This window comes from Engystomops pustulosus, chromosome 9 (assembly GCF_040894005.1).
Source record: "Engystomops pustulosus chromosome 9, aEngPut4.maternal, whole genome shotgun sequence".
NCBI lineage: Eukaryota > Metazoa > Chordata > Amphibia > Anura > Leptodactylidae > Engystomops > Engystomops pustulosus.
This window is the reverse complement of record NC_092419.1, coordinates 75,133,147-75,150,032: the sequence shown is the minus strand read 5'-3', so window position 1 is coordinate 75,150,032 and position 16,886 is coordinate 75,133,147. Positions and strand designations below refer to the sequence as shown.

Sequence of the window (16,886 nt, the reverse complement as noted above, 5' to 3'; positions counted from 1 at the left end):
GACAAGATTTTTCTGGCTTTAGAGGCAGCCGATTAACATTGCATGCTGTTATTCAATTTATGATCTACTAGTACCCCCAGGTCCTTCTCAAGAAAGGCTCAGAAGCAGAACCTATGTGATTGCTGCAGGATTTCGGCTGTGTACGACAGTGGGGCCACCGTAACACTAGCTGTGTTTGCGATACTCGCAATCCCGGTTGATTTACCCTATAGATGTTGTGGTCATGGTAACTGCAGGGTCTATAGGGCATTACTAGGTACTCACCCAGAAGATCTCAGGCAAGTTGGGTGCCAATCGCTTCCATGGCACCCCTAGGGACCTATGAAGGCTGCCTCCAGTAGATGCCACAGTGTGTCTGTCAGCCTATGCAGAATGCTGGCTAATGTAATATGCTGCAGTATATTACACTGAAATTGTCAAATGATCACTTGTTCAACTTCCACAGTGGGTCAAAGTAAAACAGGTAAAAAAAAAAAAAGTTTTTTTTTAAAAAAGTGCAAATAAAATAGAAACTAAAAAAAAATAAATGATGATGCCTCATCATCAAAAACACTACATGTTGCTCATCACCACATCAGTAACAACCTGTACAATAAAATAAAATTGTTACTTAACACCGTTAAATAAAAAGTAAAAAAAAATCATTAAATAAGGATAAAACGATAAAAAGTAACATTTTCCCAGACATGATACCAAAAAAAATGAATCTTGTCCCCCAAAAAAATAAACCCGAAAACAGGTCTGTAAACAAAAAATAAAAATGTTATGCAGAATAACAAAGATATAATTTTCTCTAGCAGTCCAATTGATGGTTAAAAATGCAGCTTTATTAGAGTTGTGGTAAACCTGCACAAAAAGGAAAAAAGACAGATTTACACTTTTGGAGCCATACCATGCACAATAATTCTTATGCTGCTGTGCACACCTGTGATTGTGTCATGTGGCAACATGATGGTTCTTATCCTAATGGTTTCTGTTAACATTTTGTTTCCAGTACACTCAGAAAGTGAGTGTATATACTTTTTTGTATGATAAGTATATAATTTGTGTATACGGTGAACACTCAAAAAAAGTAAAAATTCAATGAGACAATTGATGTTTTTTCTACAACCCTCCCCCACAAAAAAGTTAATAATTTTTTATCAATAGGACATAGCCACCCCAAAATGGTGTCTCTGAAAATTCATGTAATCCCCCAAAATATAAACCCTCAAATGGCCACATTAACAGAAAAACAAATATTTTGTAGCTGCCAAAATTGCTCCCACTAAATTCTATAGGGCAAAACTGGCTATTGCATGAACCTCCCTTCCCTTCTGCACCTCGCTGTGTGCGTTTTTGTGTGTTAACAATCTTCCTAAAAGCTATTTCTTGAGGAAAATTTCTTGAGATTTAAAAAATGGAGTGATACATATGGGGTTTCTAATATCATATATTTAAAATCTTATTGAAAAAAATGATGATCCCCAAAGAAGTCAATTCTGAAATATCCTTGAAAATGCAGAACACCAATGTTCAGTTTGTACGTTGTGTTACATCAAAATAAATTATCCAGACATTTTGAGAATTATGAAAACATGCACGAGACATATGGGAAATGTTAGTTAGCAATTTTTTTTTTAATAAATGCATGCAAAACTTCTCATAATAGTTTTGATAAGTTAAAGTTTAAAAGTTATAACCATATAAAGTGACAGATTGCAAAGAATAGGAGTAAGCCTTAACCCCTTAGTTACTACCCATACAGATTTTTCCCTCGGTCACTAAAGGTCCTTAGGCTAGGCCGTCAGGTAAGAGCAGTGACCAAGCTGTCTTATGACATGAGATGATGGAATGAGTGCCGATCCAGCCTGTGCGACAATGCTGTGGCCGCACGATCTACATACTTGGTGAGGGAGATGGGTTCCCTCTTCTCCCGCCACCCCACAATGCAATCAATGGTTCTTTGCCGGGGAGCCAGCCGGAACGAGAGGTCTACCTGTTAGCCTATGCGTAGGCTGACATTACGAATGCACTGCAATACATGGTTATTGCAATACATTATTATGAACTAGTGATTACATGATCACTAGTTTATATGCTAGTATTGTAAAAATAAAAAAGTTACCCCCCCCCCCCTCTTCATAGGGATGCTTACTGTACAGCCGAGCACACAGGAAAAAACAGGATATGTTCTAACATTTCCCTGTGTACGGAGCGGTGCATGTGCGGCACTCTATTGTTCTGTGCGCCTATTGCTATCTGTGGGGAAGTGTATACGGCCGCAACACCTGTCATCAGGTCTGTGTCACTTGTGTGACACTATTTAAAAATAATAAATGTGTACTTACCTCCTGCAGTGCCGGCGATGTCCCGCGCCACGGTCCATTTGAGGCATAGAAGCCACGCACAGGGAGCTTCCTGCCGGCCATGCGGCCAGCAGGAAGCTCCCTGTGCACCCTTGTAAACAAACCGGCGCACAGATGAGACGGACCACGGCACGGGACATCAGCAGCGCCGGACGAGGTAAGTACATGTTTATTATTTTTAAATAGCCCAGCCCGGCCCTAAGTAAATTAGGGCCCCTTTAAAGTTACATAAAATTAGCTGTACATAAAAATTACTTTTTAGTATTATTTTAAGGGTAGATAGCTTTGGTTCTGTTAAGCATTCATAAAGGAACCACATATTATATTAAAGATGATATTCTTCCGTTTAAAATTACACAAAAAATGGGAGAAATGTATCAAGCAGCCTAACAGTAAGAATGCGCTTAGTTGCTCATGGCAACCAATTACAGTTTAGCTTTCATTCTACCAGTGCTCATGAATAGCTGTAAAAGCTGTAATTGGTTGCCATGGGCAACTAAGCACATTCTATCTCTTAGGCAGCTTGATAAATCTCTGTGTTCCAGGATTCCAGGGTTCAGGAGATAGAGCCGTTTGACGTGGGTCACTGTCATCACGTTTATAGATGTCCTTTCCGTTGGGCATGTGAAAATGGGACATATATAGCTGTACCACTTGTTGTGCATTTGAAATGGGAACAGGGATGAATTTTTAGATATGTCATACAGTACGAAAACGGAAAAAAACTATTCTTCTTTGTCACAGGATACAGTTAACATTTAATGACTTAAAATAATCATCAACAAATATTTACCCATTCCTTGTATGAAGACCCGAAATTGCGATCAGTAGTTAATACAGGAATTAGATTTTTGGCTAAAATAGCTACACTGGGCTCACTCCTTTTCTTGTAGAGCCAATTCTAACAGAACACAAGTATGGTTGCAATACCTTGGTTTTGCTAAATGTTTTCATAACCTCTCTAAAGTTATGCTTATTTTTTTGACACAGGTCCCATTTGTGACAGAAAAGACTTGTAACATAAAATATTACCTACATTTCAACATGTCACAAGCTGACGAATTGCATGTTGTATACCTTACGATACATAGGTTATACATCATGTCCCCTCAAGGTCAGGATCAGGAGGCATAAATATATATATATGACTACTAATTCTGTAAATGTGTCTACCCTTACTTGCCATTTTATTGATGTCCAGGACATCCAGGGAGATGCCACCATTTTAGTCTGGACTGGGACTGCAGAAAGTAAGAGGAGGGGATGGTATTACTATAACATGCAATGCTTCTGGATTTTCTTGATGAGCACCAGTCAACCTAGTTGTATGAATTTAAGACCGGACCTCATCTTGAGTTACTAAACACTGCCTGCATAACATAGTATCAATACGGCGATTAGAGATGGGCGAATCGATTCTAACGAAGTGGAATTAGATACGAATTTCACAAAAGACTCGATTTGTCACAAAGCCGAAGTTTACATTGATTTTCGGGAACAAAGTTTTTTTTTCCCCCCCTCTTTTTTCAGCTAAATGGGCGTGAGCACAACGTGTTACATGGGGCAGAGAACTCTGGGAAGGAGAAAGGCACACCCCCAATGACATCTGCAGGCCTGTAAGCCAATCAGCGACCGGCAGTCTGATGTAATGTCACACAGGCTCACAGCCCTATAAAACTGTCTGCCATTTGCAATCCTGGCATTTTACACTGCATGTGCTGTCTGTAGCATCTAGCTGCTGCTACTGTACTGTGTAGTAGCGATTCTTGCTCCAATCCCTGGATGTTCTTTAAGGGGGATCTGTATACCCCAAATAGCAGTTCTATTTAGTGACAAAATCGAAAAACAAGTAATCTGTTTCACATTCATCTGCAGTAGTGATTTGTGGACCTCTCACTGGGTGTCAGTTGTGGGGTATCTGTATAACGCAAATTGCCATACCTTTTTGTGGCTATAGTTTACAGCCAGATTTACGTGTCAAATCCACGTAGTTTATAAACCAATATGTCAGACAGAAAGGTGGCAGGTGCAGCAGGCAGAGGTGGCAGCACAGTAAGGGGACGTCGCATGCAGGGGTGACCCTGTGAGGCCAGAACTGCCGTTGTCTTCTAGCCGCATATGTTGATCAACAACCCAAAGGTTGTTGAATAGTTGAATGGTCATCCAATTCCTCAAATATATATCTGACAACCCCAGCCAAGAGTCCATGGGTTCCTCAGATACAACAATTAGTTGCCATGGCCCAGGAGCAGGTCAGAGGCCCTCACCTGTCCTCAACCAGCCTCTGTCCTATTCCTTTCTCGCAGCCAGAGAGCTACTAGGTGGTCTTGGCTCAGCGCCACTATTCAGCAAGGTCGAAGTGTTTGAGGACAGTCAATAGCTGCTTGGCAGTGAAGAGCTGGGGCAGACTTCCGCTGCTTCCTGCAGTAGACAGGCTGTGCATACAGACACCAGTGAGGAGAGTAGCAGTGACCGGGAAACGCAAATTGACGATGATGTAGCTGATCGCACTTGGGAGTTGAGTGTAGCAGGGGATTCCTCATCGTCAGGCGAAGAGTGTGTCAGCTTGCGCGTCAGGCAGTGGAGCAGGCAGCAAGTACTGTGGCCGTGAGTCAGCAGGGTGGCAGCAGTGTGAGGACGGGAGCCAAACGTCCGCAGGGTGCAAATCCCGATTTGCAGGTCCAAGTAAGCAGTGGCTCAGCGAGGCAGTGGCAGTAGTAGTCGCTCAGTGCAGAGTGTTGGCAGTAAAATTACCACCTCGGCGGTGTGGCAGTTTTTTTGAAAAGACACCAGAGGAGCCGAGCGTGGGTAAAAGTCGTATCTGCGGGCAGAAAGTGAAGCGTGGCCAGGGAGCTAACATTGGCACCACGGCCCTACACCAACACATGCAGCGTCACAATCCAATGGCCTGGGAGAAACCGATGTGGTCCATCCTGCACGCGCAGCAACAGCAGTAGCACCTAGTGGCACACATGCTGTTTCAGCAAGTCAAGGCTCCAGCACCTCTTCCAAAGGGAACTGTTTGTCTTTGACATCAACTCCCGGTCCAGATGCTCCTGCTCCTCGCTGCGCATGGCGCCAGCAGTCGTTGAGTGTGGCGATTACAAAGAGACAACTCTATGCGGCCAGCCATCCTTTGGTGTAAAAGCTGTCCATGCTCTTGTTGAAGTTGTTAGTACTGCAGTCTCTCCCTTTCCAAGTCGTGGACTCCGCACCCTTCAGAGAACTAATGGCTTGTGCCGAACCGAGGTGGAGAGTTCCAAGACGCGATTTCTTTTCCAAAAACGCAGTGCCAGCCCTTCACCAATTTGTACAAAGGTGGGTCAATCCTTGAGCTTATCAGTTTTTTCCAAGGTGCACGGCAGCGTGGACGTGTGGAGCTGTAACTACGGTCAGGGCCAGTACATGTCCTTTACAGCCCACTGGGTGAATGTGCTTCCCGCCCAGCCACAACAACAACTTCCACAAGAGACAGCGCTTTCTCCTCCACGTTGTCAAACTGCTGTTCCTGCGCTCCTTCTCCACCACCACCTCAGCCTCCATAAGTGCTGCTCCATGTTACCACATGTGCAGGACACAACGGTGTCGCGCAGTTCTACACCTGTTTTGCCTGGACGAACGAAGTCACAAAGGGGAGGAACTGCTTTGCGTCATGCAACAAGAAATCAATGTGTGGCTTTCTCCGTGACAAATAAATATCGGAACCATGGTGACAGACAGAGACAGAGGAACATGGTGTCCACACTGCACCGAGAAGGGATGGTACATGCGCTCTGCATGGCGCACATGTTAAATCTGGTTGTCAACAAGTTTCTGAAGTCCTCCACCCACCTGCAAGACATTCTAAAAATGGCCAGGAGACTGTGCACGCACTTCAGCCATTCTTACAAAGCCAAGCACACCCTCCTCGAGTTGCAGCTTCAGAACAGCCTACCCCAACATAGTCTGATATGCGATGTTTCCACCCTTTGCAATTCCTGCCTCCATACGTTAGACCGCCTGTAGGAACAGAGAAAAGTCATTAATGATTTTATGATGATGCAAGCGGACCGGAGTACTCCCCTGTGTAACTTTGTCAGCCACTGGCAGCTCATGCGTGACACCTGCCTTCGAAGAGGCCACGTTATTTGTCAGTCACCAGGACTGCGGGATGAATAACGTCCTGGAACTCATGCTGCAAAATCTGTCTGGTCAGGGCACTGGAGAAGTGGAGACTACATCTCCTGGCCACATGAGTCCGGTGGGGGCTGAACTGGAGGAGGAGGAGGACATTGAAGCACAAGCAGAGTCTGGTGCAATTTGTGGTTTTTCTACTCAGGTGACAGGAGAGGAGGAGCAGGAGCATCCGGAGGAGGTAGAAGATGAGGCAGAAGACCCAGAAGCACCGTGGCACTATACAGGCCCGCAGCATGCTGCTTTGCCTAACTAGTGACAGCTGAATAGTCAACATCCGCCATAGAGATGACTTTTGCCTCTCCACCCTCTTGGACCCTCACTACCGGTCAAAAATGGGTGACTTTTTCATTGCTGCTGAGAGGGAGGAACAACTGGCATGCTATAGAAAAATACTACACACACAGTTGGCCGCTGCCTATGTGCGCCATTGTCCATCCTCTGTCACGTCTGACCGGGGGATTCTTGGCAGTCGCTCACGTAGTACTACCACGGCTGCTGTGGGGAGCTAGGGGGTAGGAGCAGTAGCAGCTCCATCAGCAGCAGCTTAAGTCTGGATTACTTAATGAGCAATTTCCTTTACCTGCCTATTGAGGAGAGTAACCGCCACCAGCAGCAGCAGGACATGAAGCAGACCCTGCACCAGCTGGCGGTGGCCTACTTAGACAGCACTTTACCACCTCAGGTAGAGGATCCCTTGGACTACTGGGCAGCCAAACTTGATGTGTGGGCGCAACTTGCGAAGTTTGCAGTAGAGAAGCTGTCCTGCCAGCCAGTAGTGTGGCATCAGGGCGGGTGTTCAGTGCGGTGGAGAGACTGACCTTTGTCAAGATGAATCAGGGTTGGATTGGCCAGGATTTTAACTCACCAATGCCTAATGCATCAGATTAGATCAGCTATGACGCCTCCTTCAAATGTTGAGAAATGAGTCTGGGTTCTAACTACCTGCCTCAGCCACTATTCTGATGCTGCCACCCGCCTGATACCACACATCTGCTGCCAGTTGCTCCATCTGCCTCCTACCATCTTTACCAGGGACTGGAATTGTCTGCCACCTCTACACTATATCATTGTGCCACCCAGCAGGCTCCTTCTGCTGATGCCACCTTCACACTATATCATTGTGCCACTCTGTGGGGTCCTGCTGCTGCTGCTGCCACTGACGCCACCTCCACACTATATCATTATGCTGCTCTGCGGGCTCCTGCTGCTGCTACTGATGCCACCTCCACGCTATATCATTGTGCCACCCTGCGGGCTCCTGCTGCTGATGCCACCTTCACACAATATCTTTGTGCCACTCTTTGGGTTCCTGCTACTGCTGCTGCTACTGACGCCACCTCTACACTATATCATTGTGCCACTCTGTGGGCTCCTGCTGCTGCCACCTTCACACTATATCATTGTGCCACTCTGTGGGCTCCTGCTGCTGCTACTATTGACGCCACCTCCACACAATATCATTGTGCCACCCTGCGGGCTGCTGCTACTGATGCCGCCTCCACACTATATCATTGTACCATCCTGCGGGCTCCTGCTGCTGCTGATGCCACCTTCACACTATACAATTGTGCCTCCCTGCGGGCTCCTGCTGCTACTGATGCCACCTCCACACTATATCATTGTGCCAGCCTACGGGCTACTGCTACTGATGCCACCTTCACACTATATAATTGTGCCACTCTGCGGGCTCCTGCTGCTGCTGCCACCTTCAAACTATATAATTGTGCCACCCTGCGGGCTCCTGCTGCTACTGATGCCACCTCCACACTATATCATTGTGCCACTTTGTGGCCTCCTGTTGCTGCTGCTGATGCCATCTGCACACTATATCATTGTGCCACCCTCCGGACTCCTGCTGATACTGATGCCACATCCACACTTTATCATTGTGCCACTCTGTGGCTTTCCATGTTGCAGCCACCATGTTGCTGCCACCTGTGGGCTCCTGCTTCTGCTGCTGCCACCTCCACACTCTTATCATTGTGCCACTTTGTGGCCTACCATGCTTCCGCCACCTCCATAGTTTGTCATTGTGCCACTCTGCAGCCTACTGATACTGCTGCCAACTGACCGCTATCTCCCTGGAACACCCTGTGATTTCCATAATAGTGTTTTCACCCTCCACCACTCTTTGACGTTGCCACTTTTTGATTTTCCCCTTCATTTCATCTGTCAGAAGGATGAAAAGCTTCAGGATTAATAGCCAAAAGCAGGAGTGGATACAGAACACAGAGGACATGCATATATCCCATTTACTGCTCATCTCTATTCTGGATCAACTCCTGTTTGTTTTCGGCTTTAGCAATACTAATGGATTATTGACCGATTAAAAGAGGACACTAACAGGTGAAAAGAAGGACAAAATGATCAGTGACGTCAATGCAGAATTACTGCCGACACCCTCTGCACTCTTTTGGGGTTTTTCTACGTGTATCCGCGTTTAACAGAACAGGTTCTGTCGTAATCTATGGAATCATCTGATGTCAGTGTAAAAAGAGTGCACTCTTTGATGTTATAGTGGGATCTTGGCGCTCACCTCGGTCCTTTTGAGTTGGCACAGGTGTTACCTTGTCAGGCTGCGTTCCCGCTTTGCTTATTTGGTGAAGTTGGCCTATGTAAGTGCACATGGAAGTGAAGAGTGAAGCAATTCTAAGAGCCGCGGCTGTCATGTGCGTGTCATACTAAAACACAGCATTGTTTGAAGACCAAACCACGCTCCCTATGCATATTTAAGCATGGCACAACGTTCTACAGGCTCTCTGCAGCCAGGAAATACCTGTTTTTTAACGTGATTCATCATGATTAGATTCGGGTCGAATCAAATTTTTTCAAAAAATTCGGCGAATCGGGACGAATCGAATTTTAACAAATTTGCCCATCTCTAATGGTGATGCATGACATTATACCTGTGTTCACACTACAAAGTAACATAATATCAGTAAGATGATGTTTTGCAGAATGTATACACATGCATTGTACCAGAATGGTAAATGTTTTTTTGTCATGTTATGCTCATATTTATTACGTAGTTTCTATCACTAGATATTAACCGGTTAAGGACCGTGCCCTTTCCCGTTTTTTCATTTCCATTTTTCACTCCCCACCTTCAAAAATCTATAACTTTTTTATTTTTACACGTAAAAAGCTATGTGACGGCTCGTTTTTTGCGTAACAAATTGCACTTCATAGTGATGGTATTAAATATTCCATGCCATGTACTGGGAAGCGGGAAAAAAATTCCAAATGCAGTGAAAATGGTGAAAAAAACGCATTTGTGTCGTATTCTTGTGGGCTTGGATATTACGGCTTTCACTTCACACCACAAATGATGCATCTAATTTATTCTTTGGGTCAGTACGATTACAGGGATACCAAATTTGTATAGGTTTTATAATGTTTTCATACATTTACAAAAATTAAAACCTCATGAACAAAATTTTTTTTTTATTTTGCCGTCTTCTTGTGCTTATAACTTTTTCATACTTTGGTGTATGGAGTTGAGGGTGGTGTCATCTTTTGCAACTTTTGATGATGTTTTCAATGATATTATTTTTAGGACTGTACGACCTTTTGATCACTTTTTATAGAATTTTTTATTTTTTTTTAAATGGCAAAAAAAGTGCCAGTTTTGACTTTGGACGCGATTTTCCGTTACGGGGTTAAACGCAGTGAAAAACCGTTATTATATTTTGATAGATCAGGCATTTTCGGACGCCGCGATACCTAATGTGTTTATGATTTTTACTGTTTATTTATATTTATATCAGTTCTAGGGAAAGGGGGGTGATTTGAATTTTTAGGTTTTTTTATTATAATTTTTTTTTTCTAACTTTTTTTTAACTTTTATTTTTACTATTTTTCAGACTCCCTAGGGTACTTTAACCCTAGGTTGTCTGATCGATCCTACCATATACTGCCATACTACAGTATGGCAGTATATGGGGATTTTACTCCTCATACATTACAATGTGCTGATAGCACATTGTAATGAATGGGTTAACCCGAAGTAGCTTCGGGTCTTCGTGAGACCCGAAGCTACCATGGCAACGGATCGCCGCTCCCCGATGACGTCACGGGGAGCGGCGATCCTCGGAAAGATGGCAGCGCCCACGCGCCGCCGTCTGTTTGAAGCCGCCGGCAAAGTGTTCTGCAAGAAAACACCCGCGATCGGTGCCGGCACCGATCGCGGGTGTTACCGGTAAGCCTTTGCTGCAATACGCAGCAGAGACTTACCGGCTATGGAGAGGGCTCGGCCCGCGGTCGCGAACCGGCTAATTATTAAATGTATTCCCTCCTCTCATCCTGTGTCATTGAATCGGGTCATGTTATATCTAAAATAGGTGAAGATTTCTCATATGTTTAAATGATGAGTAAGAGGTAGAGCCGAAAAAAGAATATTTTTTTTTTTTTTGGTATTCATGTTTTTACTCTTGGTGAATATGATGCAAAAAAGATGAAATTAAACGGAAATCCAAGTCTTGGAGTGCTGGAGCTGTGGTTGACTGCCCACGACTTGGGTTTACCATGCACCACCTGAGCTTCCCAACAGACCCATAAAGCAGTAGGTGCTTGGACATTGGGATTTGTAAATTTACCCCATTGTATACAATAAATGTTGAGGTTTTGACCTGTTCCTTGTGTTTGACCACACCTGGTTTGGTCTCACAATAACAGAAGAAAAGATGTGGAGTGTTTCTTATAATTTCTATTATCCTCTCTTTTTTTTCTTCTTTCTCAGATGCATATCCCAGTACTGAAGTAGTTTATGCATGGACCAATGGTTCTGATAAATCGGTTGCAGTTGCCCCAGATGGTTCTAGACTCAATCAATACGACCTATTAGGCTTAGTAGTAGGAACTGAAACAATCCGTTCAAGCACAGGTATGTCATATAACACAGGTATGGTATTTTTATTTAAGGAAACAAATGGCTTAATAGGATAGTAGCGGTAAAGAACAAAAACGATACTTTTTAACTTTTCTTTAAATAATTGTAGTAAAATATACAGTTGCTAAGATGTTTTTGAAGGGTTACTGACTGCCTGCAGATTCATAGATGCTGTGCATATTCCAAAGTCATATGTTTTTACATTTGCTTTTTACTCCATTACAAAAGAGATAACTTTTTTTATTTTTCATTAACAGTGATTTATGTGAGCTTGTTATCTGCAGGACAAATTGTACTTTTTGTGACGCCATTAAATATTTTATGCAATGTACTGGAAAGCTGGAGAAAAATTCTCAAATGGTGAAACGTTCCAAGTGACACTTCTCCTTTATACTTTTAGTTGGTACGATCACAGGGATTTCCTGAATCAAAAAAGAGAAAAATAGCAATACAAGTGCTTAGAATAAAAAAAAAAATTGTTTATTGAATATAGATTAACCCTCTGTTATTAAGGGTTTTATTCTGCTCTCCAAATGACACTTGCTTTTCATTCTTTGAGTCGGAATGATCACAGGGATAACAAATTTATATAGGTTTTTTTAGCAAGAAGAAATCTTGCTAAAAAGTGCCTGCCTCTTATAGACCAAAGGTCAGGAGGATCCAGCACTGCCAGACCCTCCTGACCACTGTAATGAAGATCGGGTGATGCCCTGACCTGGCACTTCATCCAATCTCCCAGAGAGGAGCCTCTGTAGTGCTCTCTCCTCTACTGAGTGTCCTGCAGGACCTGTGGTGATGTCAGAATCATGTGACTGATCACATGCTTCTTACATCACCACAGGTCTGATACTGCACTGCTGCGCCGGGACAGGGTAAGAAGAAGGGGGGAAGGGGAGAAGGGGACCAGCCAGTTTGTTCCTGGCTGTGTATGTAGTAATATGTGTAGTACTTCCCAGTGTGTTCCTTATATGTGTATAGCAGTTCTGTGTATGTATTCATGTGTGTAGTACTCCCCAGTTCCTTATATGTGTATAGTAGAGCTGTATGTTTATTTATGTGTACAGTAGCGCCCGGTCAGTGTGTGTGTGTATAGTAGTGCACAATGTATGCAGCAGGGGTGAGTGTTCCTATTTCTGTTTGTGTGTGTGTATAGCAGAGCTGTGTGTGTAAATGTATGGATGAAGCAGAGCGGTGTTTCTAAATATATGGATGTAGCAGAGCTGTGTGAGCTGTGTTTTAGTGCGACCAACAGGGAAATTTTAATTGGTTTAAAATATATTTTTCCTTTTTTGGAAGCGTAAATCTGGGGTTCGTCCTACAATAAGAAGCGTCTTATAGTCCAAAAAAATATGGTATATGAATTTGGGACGTATATGTTTGATTAGTTCTTTAAAATTAAAATTTTAAATGGATGGAAAAACTGTGAAAAAGTGCCGATACAGACATTTGGGCGATTCTCTTCCGTTACGATGTCCGCGGCTGGGAATAATCTTTTTAATATTTTGATAGATTGGGCATTTTGGGATGCAAAAATACTGGTACCAAATATATGTACCGTATTTTTCGGACTATAAGATGCTTCTTACTATAGGACGCACCCCAGATTTAGGCTTCCAAAAAAAGGAAAAATATATTTTACACCAATTAAAATATCCCTGTTGGTTGCACTAAAGCACAGCACACATAGACATACATTTACACACTCAGCTCTGCATCATTCATTCACATAGACACTCAGCTTTGCATCATCCATCCACATACACACTCAGCTCTGCATCATCCATCCACATACACAATCAGCTCTGCATCATCCATCCACTTACACACTCAGCTCTGCATCATCCATCCACATACACACTCAGCTCTGCATAATCCATCCACATACACACTCAACTCTGCATAATCCATCCACATACACACTCAGCTCTGCATCATCCATCCACATACACACTCAGCTCTGCATCATCCATCCACATACACAATCAGCTCTGCATCATCCATCCACTTACACACTCAGCTCTGCATCATCCATCCACATACACACTCAGCTCTGCATCATCCATCCACATACACAATCAGCTCTGCATCATCCATCCACTTACACACTCAGCTCTGCATCATCCATCCACGTACACACTCAGCTCTGCATCATCCATCCACATACACACTCATCTCTGCATCATCCATCCACATACACACTCAGCTATGCATCATCCATCCACATACACACACAGCTCAGCTATACACACACAGCTCAGCTATACACACACAGCTCAGCTATACACACTCAGCTCAGGTATACACACTCAGCTCAGGTATACACACTCAGCTCAGGTATACACACTCAGCTCAGCTATATACACTCAGCTCAGCTATATACACTCAGCTCAGCTATATACACTCAGCTCAGCTATATACACTCAGCTCAGCTATATACACTCAGCTCAGCTATATACACACTCAGCACTTCATCATCCATCCACATACACACACAGCTCAGCTATACACACTCAGTTCAGCTATACACACTCAGCTCAGCTATACACACTCAACTCAGCTATACACACTCAGCTCAGCTATACACACTCAGCTATACACACTCATCTCTGCATCATCCATCCACATACACACTCAGCCCTGCATCATCCATCCACATACACACTCAGATTTGCATCATCCATCCACATACACACTCAGCCCTGCATCATCCATCCACATACACACTCAGCCCTGCATCATCCATCCACATACACACTCAGCCCTGCATCATCCATCCACATACACACTCAGCCCTGCATCATCCATCCACATACACACTCAGCTCTGCATCATCCATCAACATACACACTCAGCCCTGCATCATCCATCCACATACACACTCAGCTCCGCATCATCCATCCACATACACACTCAGCTCTGCATCATCCATCCACATACACACTCAGCTCTGCATCATCCATCAACATACACACTCAGCTCTGCATCATCCATCAACATACACACTCAGCTCTGCATCATCCATCCACATACACACTCAGCTCTGCATCATCCATCCACTTACACACTCAGCTCTGCATCATCCATCCACTTACACACTCAGCTCTGCATCATCCATCCACATACACACTCAGCTCTGCATCATCCATCCACATACACACACAGCTCAGCTATACACATACACACACAGCTCAGCTATACACGCTCAGCCCAGCTATACACGCTCAGCTCAGCTATACACACTCAGAACTTCATCATCCATCCACATACACACACAGCTTAGCTATACACACTCAGCTCAGCTATACACACACACACAGAACCACACATACTTCCATTCCCCTTCTTCTTACCCTGTCCCAGGGCAGCATGGCAGTATGAGGCCTGTGGTGATGTAAGAAGCATGTGATCAATCACATGACTCTGACATCACCGCAGGTCCCGTACCTGCAGGAAGAGAGCAGTAGGAGTCTCCTCTCTGGGAGATTGGGTGCAGCTCTATGACAGGGCATCACCCGATCTCCATTACAGTGGTCAGGAGGGTCTGGCAGTGCTAGATCCTCCTGACCTCCGGTACAAAGCTTTCTGGCATCTGTACAGCGGACTGACAGAGACAGGAGAGGTATCAGCTGTGGCGGTGCTCATAATGTATGTAATGTGATTAAGTTGTCTGATGCAGTGTATTCCGTGGGGTACAGTGTATATACACTGTATATGACCACTGCAGTGGTCACATACAAGTGGTTCTACAATCTATACCTGCTGACCATATACCCCAGAATAAACTGCATTTGACCCCTATGCCCTCAGAATCCCTTGTATCTGACCACATACTCCGTGAATATACTGCACTGGGTTTGACGAGGGTTGCCGATTATTTCTATATCAGCATTGTCCATGGAAATGATTGTCAGGATCTGATGCTGACTATCAGTATTGCAGTATATTGCTTAGAATAAGCGATCAGATAATCACTTGTTCAAGTAATATAATTGGAAGAAAAAAAACTGAAAAAAAAATAGCTAATGAAAAAATTATTTAAAAATAATAAAAGTCCCCTGAATGCCCCATCCAATGTAAAAAAGTGAAAATCAACACATAAACATATGACTATGGGGCACATTTCCTTACATTTTCGGAAACTTCACTAAAAGTACTTTTTCTGTTTATAAGTTTCGGTGTGCCAGATTCATTAAGAACATGCGCCAAAACGTGTTGCTTCCCTGCACTGGCCCAGCAGAGTTCACTGACTTTTTTTTGTGGTGCACCTTTTTGCGTGTGACACAATTTGCATGCTGGAACGCCCCCTAATATGTGTCGGATGGAAGCCAGCGCAGCTGCACCACAAACGGTAACATGCGACACAATGGTGGCGCAGACACTTCTTAAATACCTGTGCAAGCCGTTTACACCTAAAAGAACTTGCAAAGTCTGACAGAAGTGTGGCGCAAAGCCCTTAGTAAATGTGCCCCTATGTCTGTAACATTTTCTTCATAAAGATAAAATTATCAATGAACCCATGTAGTAAACGGAGTGAAAAAATCCATCAAAATTTATGTCATTTGCACATCCAACGACACGATAAAAAGAAATAACAGTTAAAGGGAACCTATCGCCAGTTGACCTAGCCCTCACAGAGCATACTACATAAACTACCAAAGTGTATAAAAAATAGGTTTTACAGAAAAAAAGATATGTTATATAGTACCTTTCAATGCCATGTGCTCTGTGACTAGTCACTTGTCCCCTGGGAGTGGCTATAGAGGAACCGGGGGGGATTGCTAAGATGGGGGATGGGCGTTTTCATATATTTGAAAAGGACACATGGAGGAGCTGTTTTCCAAGGGTGGGGGACAAACGGCTCCTCTATAGCCACTCCCAGGGACGATTGGCCTAGTCATAGAGCATATGGCATTGAAAAGTACAATACAATATATTTTATTTTCTGTAAAATCCTATTTTTTTTGTACAAAAACTCAGGAAGTGAATGTAATATGCTCTGTGGGGACTAGGAGTGTGCTAAAAATGGGTATCCTGGTGACAGGTGCCCTTTAAATTTGCCCTGAAATAATATCAATAAAGAATATAACACTTTCGGCAAACACAAGCCCTAAAACAGATCCATCAACTTAAAAATAAAAAATTGCATGCCTCTTAGAATATGGCAATGCAAAGTGATCTCTTCTCTTTATATGAGTTTTTATTCTGTAAAACAAGTCAAAGATAAAAAAGTTAAATACCATATGTACTCATGTATAAACCGACCTGAGTATAAGCCGAGGTTTGAAAAATGCATTGGCTACTCTTTAATAAAATGTCCAGCAGCCTCCCCTCATTAATAAAATCTACACAGCAACCTCCCTACATGCTAATGTCCTCAGTAGAGCCCCCAAATAAATAAAATGTCCCCAGCAGAGATACATAAATAAAATTTCCCCATCACAGCCACCCATGAATGACCTATGAAGAACATGTCC

General features: G+C 43.6%; 1 protein-coding gene across 2 annotated transcripts in view; it reads left to right on the top strand.

Moving 5' to 3' along the window:
* The window catches only part of GABRA3 (gamma-aminobutyric acid type A receptor subunit alpha3), a 231,767-nt gene that overhangs the window by 129,060 nt on the left and 85,821 nt on the right, over nt 1–16,886 (top strand). For both annotated transcript variants that reach the window (XM_072124878.1, XM_072124877.1), the window contains exon 7: nt 11,263–11,406. In XM_072124878.1, coding sequence (XP_071980979.1) covers nt 11,263–11,406 — 144 coding nt within the window. The remainder of the gene's footprint in view (nt 1–11,262; nt 11,407–16,886) is intronic.